Source organism: Engraulis encrasicolus, chromosome 10 (genome assembly GCF_034702125.1).
Source record: "Engraulis encrasicolus isolate BLACKSEA-1 chromosome 10, IST_EnEncr_1.0, whole genome shotgun sequence".
NCBI lineage: Eukaryota > Metazoa > Chordata > Actinopteri > Clupeiformes > Engraulidae > Engraulis > Engraulis encrasicolus.
Genome location: NC_085866.1, coordinates 28272812 through 28280311, shown reverse-complemented (window position 1 = coordinate 28280311; position 7500 = coordinate 28272812). Strand labels below are relative to the sequence as shown.

The 7500-nt window shown below is 40.5% G+C and overlaps 1 protein-coding gene across 1 annotated transcript in view; it reads right to left on the bottom strand.

Moving 5' to 3' along the window:
* The window catches only part of LOC134456913 (receptor-type tyrosine-protein phosphatase mu-like), a 186852-nt gene that overhangs the window by 36550 nt on the left and 142802 nt on the right, over window positions 1–7500 (bottom strand). The window contains exon 25 of the mRNA XM_063208557.1: window positions 1376–1632. Coding sequence (XP_063064627.1) covers window positions 1376–1632 — 257 coding nt within the window. The remainder of the gene's footprint in view (window positions 1–1375; window positions 1633–7500) is intronic.

Below are 7500 nucleotides of genomic sequence, written 5' to 3'. Positions count from 1 at the left end.
ACCTGGAGAAGCAAGCCCACTTCAATTACATTCATTGACACCAAAGCATCTTCAAACCAACCTGTTTTCATGACACCAAAGCAAACTCAAACCATCACCTGTTTTCATGCACTGTGCGTACTTATTCTGTACACTGTCAAACATCAAAACACAGATTCATGAAAAGAGTGGATTGAATGTAATTGTAAAAGAAACAAAAAGACAAAAAAATAAAATATAACACCACTGTGTAATCGGCAGGCAAACAAGAAAGGGGTTACAGTGGCTTTGTAGATGAGCCTTCAGGTTTGTAAATGCAATATAAAACTGTGCTTGGGTATCAACAGAGCATCGACAAAGAAATGTTTTTTTTTTTTAAGAATATAGTGAAATATTTTGAAAAGCTTACCTCATTAATCTGATCCAAAGTTAAGGTACAGAATAGGCATGGGTCAGAGAGAGACATAGGGGGTAAGTGAAATAAGGCTTGCATCTTCAGGAACAATAGCGTTGTATGTTACATATTACTGTATGTCAACATTATGTATTATGTATGAAAATCATATGGGAATATATGTATGATCCTAAGTACTGGAATGTGTTTGCGTCTGTTAGTGTGTATTTACATTGTCCATCAATATTGGTTATGTGTGCGCAACATTCTATATACGGTATTACAGTAAAAGTAGTACTAGAATTACAGTAATAGAGTACTAGAATTAGAGTATTCATTAGTGTAGATTTAGCGTCTAAGCATGATCCTATTATCTTATTATTAGGCATAATGTTAGCCTATTAGCAATTAGGTAAACGTATTAGCCCATATTAGCATATTAGCTAATGACATGAATGTGTAAGCAAATTTAGTAATTCCACGTTAAGGACCACAACAGGAATGGGCCAAAGAGAGATAGAGAAATACTTGAATAAGTGAAACAGAAATTGCAATTTAAGGAGCAAACAATATGCTCAACCACAGGTAAGAGGCACTAAAACCTACCTGGGAAAATTAATAAAAATTTATTGACTGTGGGATTAATACAGCTAATAATTAAGGACTCTACAATGCTACAATGCAGTACAATGGATTGTATTGTATGGCTGTGACGTCTTCAGTATTAGCAAAGATAAAGAGACATACAGCACGAGAGAGAGAGAGAGAGAGAGAGAGAGAGAGAGAGAGAGAGAGAGAGAGAGAGAGAGAGAGAGAGAGAGGGTCAGATGGTCAGAGGGAGGGAGGGAGAGAGAGAGAGCAAGTGAGCAAGAGAGAGTGAGAGAAAGAGAGGGAGCAAGCGAGCGAGCAAGAAGGAGGGAAAGAGAGAGAGCAAGCAAAAGAGAGAGAGAAAGAGGGAAAGAGAGAGAGAGAGAGAGACATGGAGCAGTGCCAGGCAGCTACCTCGTACTCCTCCTTGAAGCCATATCCCTCCGAGCGCTTCATCTGGGTGATGTGCTGCAGCAGGTCGGCCACACGGATGGCGGGGTGGAGCTGACCCGTCTGGTAGGCCACGCCCTCCACAGGCCCCGCCCCCTCCCGCTCTCCTCCTCGCTCCCGCTCCCGTTCGCGCTCCCGCTGCTTCTTGAAGGTGTGTGTGAGGGAGTGGGAGTGGGACTGCACCAGGCTGCTCGTGTCACTGCCCATGGTCTGGCCCTCGTCTGATAAGGAGGGAAAGCAAATGCCCGACAAGACAGGTTATAGTTGAACAGCGTATCACTAGGCCAAAAAGAAGACGAGACGAGGGTTTATTCTCAGGTTTTATTTGCATTACACACAACAACGGGGCGCAAAACGCTTCACATGAAGAAGAAAATAATGAGGAATTAAAATGTTTTCAAAAGAGATAAAATGAGGGGGAATGAAAGAGAAGATATATAAAAAAAAACTTTCATTAATAATTGTTAATAATAGAGACAGATAAAGACGCAAGCATGTCAAAAAATATAACTTAGTGAAAAAAGACAAAAATAACAGAAAAAGAAATACACAGAATAGATAGAAGTAAACAGATAAAGTGCACGGGGGTGGGGGGCAGTTTCTATCAGACAAAGACGGACACAAGGACACAGCCACAGGACTCAAAAGAACACCCACATACCTCATACAAAAATGTAATATAATATATGGCCACTGTATAACTTAATCAGTATGACATATACTGTCACTATCACTACTATATACACATGCATTTGAGAATATTTCACAATATGATACATATTGTAACATATATGTACATTTATGTGTACATATATGTAAATAAAACATTTTACACATATGATATACATACAGTACGTCTGCACATACTGTAGATGTTTTTTTGCAAAAAAAATAATAAGATATGTAAAATATGTATATGGGTTTACATTTTAAATACAATTACATGTATTTAGAAAATACATACATATACATGTATGCCAGAGACATACATGTGCAATCATGTTGCATGTGCAATTGACATATATTGACATACCGGTACATGTACTGTTTATTACATTTTTGTATGGCACCACTTCACATTCACAATCACAGCTACTACATGACAAACAGTCACAATGACAGACAAAACAACTACTTCATTTGACATTTGCAATATTCCAGAGAGAAGCTAGGTGTGACAGGGGCAGAGCAGAAGCAACTTCCAGCGTTTGATGTGAACATACAGTAGCAAACCACAGATGTATGACGATGTAACGTGTGCTCAGAAGCAGATGATGGAAGGGCATGAATGAAGGCAGAATGAAGGCAGTGTGGGCATGGAAGTGGTATGGGCATAAATATATATATGGTATGTGTGTGTTCGAGAGGAGAGAGTGAAGACCATGCACCAGTGGCGTGCAGCTGTGGCGAAGCACACTGTTCCACCAGTGGAACACTCTAATAGTCATTGAAAAGTTAACTACCATAGTACTACACTACTTCGGCATAATACAGGGCCTTTAGCAATGCGCTACGACCTGGTCATTGGCATTCTGGTAAGAACAAATTGATAACGGCATGTCTTAACAGCCTTAAGGTTTATGGAAGGAATTTCTGAGAATTTAAGGTTGCGGGTTCGAATCCAACAACAGTACAAACAATTGTACGGTAGGTGGCCTCTCACAAAATAAGCCATGGCTGAACTGCCGTTGAGCAAGGCATCTAACCCAACGTTTTTCCCTGGGACTGTAGCCAGCACCTGAATAACTAAGCCTAGATATGAGGGTCAGCTAAGTGTAATGTAATATTGCAGTTTATCTCACATGCACACAACTGGGCTTTAATATACCAGAAGACATGTAAGATATGCAAGGACAGCATGTTGGGTAACTGTTGTCATGTCCCTGTCTGGTATGTTGTGATGGCTATGACCATAGACAGAGCATTGGTAAATGTGCAACGGCAATGCTACCATATTACGAAAGTAAATATTTGCTCAACAGTCAGTGGGAATCAGTCATTATACAAGATCAATATGTGATATTCATGGCTACATATCTATCAGGGTTTTTTTTAAGAATAATTGTTTTAGTTTATTTACATTGGCTGCCGAACACATGTTTACCCTTGTTATATAAGGTGGTCAGAATTGGAGTGTCATGTCTGCTCTATTATTGTTTGTCGCTATATGCTAACACCTAGCCACTGTGTGGTGTTCTTTGCTGCTATTTGCTGAGACCTAGCTACTGTGTGTACATCACTGCAGCTGACGGGACAAATCAAGTGGCCCTGAGCTGACTCTAACACAGGTTTGAAGACGCACTAGTCATTTAGTCATTTATCAAACAGTGCATGATAAACAATCAAAGACATATAGACATAGACAAATAGACCTACAGATAGACAGACACACATACACTGTACATAGATAGATAGATAGATAGATAGATAGATAGATAGATAGATAGATAGATAGATAGATAGATAGATAGATAGATAGATAGATAGATAGATAGATAGATAGATAGATAGATAGATAGATAGATAGATAGATAGATAGATATGATTGAAGTGACATGGGATGTGGTGGCATGGTGAGGCCAAATAGTAACCAGTAGTGATGTCCCCTAATGATGACATCATCAAGGGAGAGGAACTTGTTACAATAGTGCTGTCCCCTAATTATGATATCAACAATAAGGTGCTTGTTAGGGGTAAAAACCAAACTGGAGCAACAGGAGCCCAACCAAACCCAAACACATGAGGGACCTCCTCTCTGAGAATTGCACTATCCTTTCCTATCTTTCTATCCTGTGAAGTTGTGACCACACACTGATCCAAGCTGAGATGGTGCGCTGCATGAGTGCAGTGGTGCGCGCGAAGCTGTGATGGGTTGGGATGATGTGATGTGATGGGGTGGGAGTTGGGATGAGGTGGTTGGTGGTGGTACGTAATCCAAGAAAACTGTTCTATCTGCACATACATCATGTGGTATCAGAAATGTTAATGTTGAAAAGCGATTAGATAAAACAGCTTTGTTTGCATGATGTGCTCCATGTTTGCCCACGTTTGCACGTTGAAGAACACCTAGGAGTAAATGTACTTGTGGGTATTACGTTTTAAAACAAAAATGATGTACATCAGTGTGAATAAAGGTGCTTGCAAAAAAAAGATGTGATAATTGAATTGTATAATTCGGTTTTATCCTCCAATTTTTCCCCCAACACTAACGTTTCTGATACCTCATAATGTACATGTGCAGAACAATGTGGAAAGGATCGTCCAGTTTTCCTGGATTGTATACCGACAGGTGGCATCACGAGATCATGTCACACATGAGTGACATGGTGGAATGAAATCACATCCACTGCCATGCACATGACAAGTAGGATCCCACCCCCAAAGGTCAAAACATTCTCCCTGTATTTCTCAAAGTGTAGTGTCCTAGCCTTGCTAATGGGGGCAAGGCTAGGACACTTCGCTTTGAGAAATACCCACTGTCTGCATATTTCTCTGCACATCAAAATTGTTAAGGTGGACATTCCCTCTGTTAATGTTTTTTTTAAGGCTGATGATTCTCTGCTAGTCATGAAACCCTTTATCTCTTCATGATTTTACTGTAACTGCTAACACAAGAAGTGTAGGAACAATTCTTCACTGACACGACTTCAAAAAGCCATTAGCAGACAAGTGACTGCCTTTACAATCTTGATGAGCGGAGAAATATTGAGACAGAGAATTTAGCAGATACCCACAACAGTGTATGGGAGACCCAGATTGTAACGAACTCCCAGACCACCCTATAGACAAAGAACACTAGATCTGGCGTTACGCCGCTTGGCATGTATGAATACCGGGCAGGAGACATCTTACGACGGGATTTTCCACACTTATTTTTACATTATCATTAGGCTAACAAAACAAAACTAGTATTACTTTATTTGCTGATCAGTTATGAGACATGTCTGACCACCAAGGAAAATACATCTTGCACACTTAAGCTAGACTAAATTTGTACACCGCATGTCCTTCCGATCATCCTCTATTTTATGGTGTAAAAAGCATTTGATGTGATACAACTGATCTTCATTTGTTTACTGTAAAAGCGGTGTTACCCTCCATGCTAAGATGGCAGGTTCTGTTAACACCTTTGCTGTCGTATTTGCTGCATCGGACAGTTGATAATCAAAGCTAGATCTAGTGTTCTATATCTATGATACCACCCAAAGACAAAAAAAAGAAATTAAAAATTAAAAAGAAGAACATACAGTCTTGGCCAAACTTACCATTAATGGGCACTTTATAGCAGATACATTAGAGGATATAAAGGCAAGGAGAAGAGAACAGCAAGGATGAGAGAGGAGGAGGACAGAAAGAAAGAAAGAAAGAAAGAAAGAAAGAAAGAAAGAAAGAAAGAAACAAAGAAAGAAAGAAAGAGAGAAATATATAGACAGCAGTAACAGAGTAAGGTTAAAGAAAGAAAGAGATAGAATGTGAGAGAATTGAAAGAGAGATCATATTGAGAAAGAGACGGGGTGGGGGGGAAGAGAAAGGAGACAGGGTATAAGCAACAGCATACTAGCAGATACCCGTGAATCATGAATGCCGCCACTAGCTGAATTCATCCCAGCCAGACCTGGGCCAGGCACAATATGAGCTACAGGGCGCTGTGTAAGGCACCATGTCTGCAGGGTCATCACTCTAGCTAGAGGTGTCTTGTGCATTTCTTGAAACACATAGAGGCTAACCGCTATGTTAACCACTTTGGTGGTGGTAATGCGATTTGACTTTGGCAACAACTAAGTTGCTAATTTGCTAGCAACAACGCTTTTGAGTAACGCAACCGTGTACTGAGGTCAAGGAAACGAGGTGTCACCTTGTCATGTGAGGAGAGATAGGGTCTAACTGTACAGGTTGACCTCAGGCTTCCAGCTATAAGCCTTATTTTAAACATTAGACCAGGATTGAAATAGTCCCTAGTAAAAAAAATAAGAGTTTTCAGCTGTATCCATAAAAAGGTTTAGAAGTCATCCGACTGCATTTGGTGGGAGCAGACAGCATTGTACATTCCGCAGCTTTGATTGAGCACTTAAGGGAGTCAGGCCAAACACACTCAATTGATGAGTGTCCAGTTAATAGTGCAGAAGTCAGTGTGTGGTGTCCTGGACCTTGCAGACACAGTTGCACCCACACCAGGCCTTGGCTACATGAATGAGTGAAGAAAATATGGAATCTTAGAGTAGGCATACATATACTGAGGAAGCTATTGCAGTGAGAATTACAGAAAATAAATACTGCTTTGGACAAAGTACGTGGGCAGTAAATACAGTAAATAAATACTGCTTTGGACAAAGTATGTTTAAGAGAGCATTAAAGAGAGGGTGGGACATGGGAGCATGTATGTGTGTGTCCGTGCATGCGTGCGTGTGTGCATGTGTGTGTAGTGCTGTATGTGCATGTGCGTTTATTTAAGGGCAGGAAGTCTATCCTTTACTCTCCATCTCTAATTCCCAATTTTGCTAACACTGGAGCTGCTGATCAAAGAGCTTTGAGCAGAGCAAGATGGATTACTGACCAGAATTAACATTGGCTAAACCGAGCCAAAGATTGATGAAACACAAAATGGGAATCAAGAGTCTCATTTGTTGTTTCTTTTTTTCAATCTTGGGTCAAAGGGCATGACTTAGGCGGTCTACTGTAGGATGGAATACAGAAGGACTGTTCCATGGACAAGAAAAAAAGGCTAGCTGTTTTAATCAGGAACTACAAAGTGTATGTAGTTGTCTGTGGGCAGTGACAAGTGACAATGGTGGAAGGTTTGGCAATGTCATACTTGCTAAACTGGCCTCCATCTTGGTTCAGTCCACCCTACAATTGTATGCCATAAGTAGTCCATCTTGCGCCACTCAATGATCTTTGCTGCTGCGTAATGCAATCTCAGGGGTGGTCCCTGTGTGCATGGCAAGACATTTTGACTCTGATATCAGCTGTACAATGTTGATAACATAGCCAGATAACATATCCAGAAAATGCAAAATGGCTTGACATATTCCCTTTCGCCTTCATGTGTTTGTTCGTGGTTGGGCTCCGTGTCTTTAAACTCACTACAC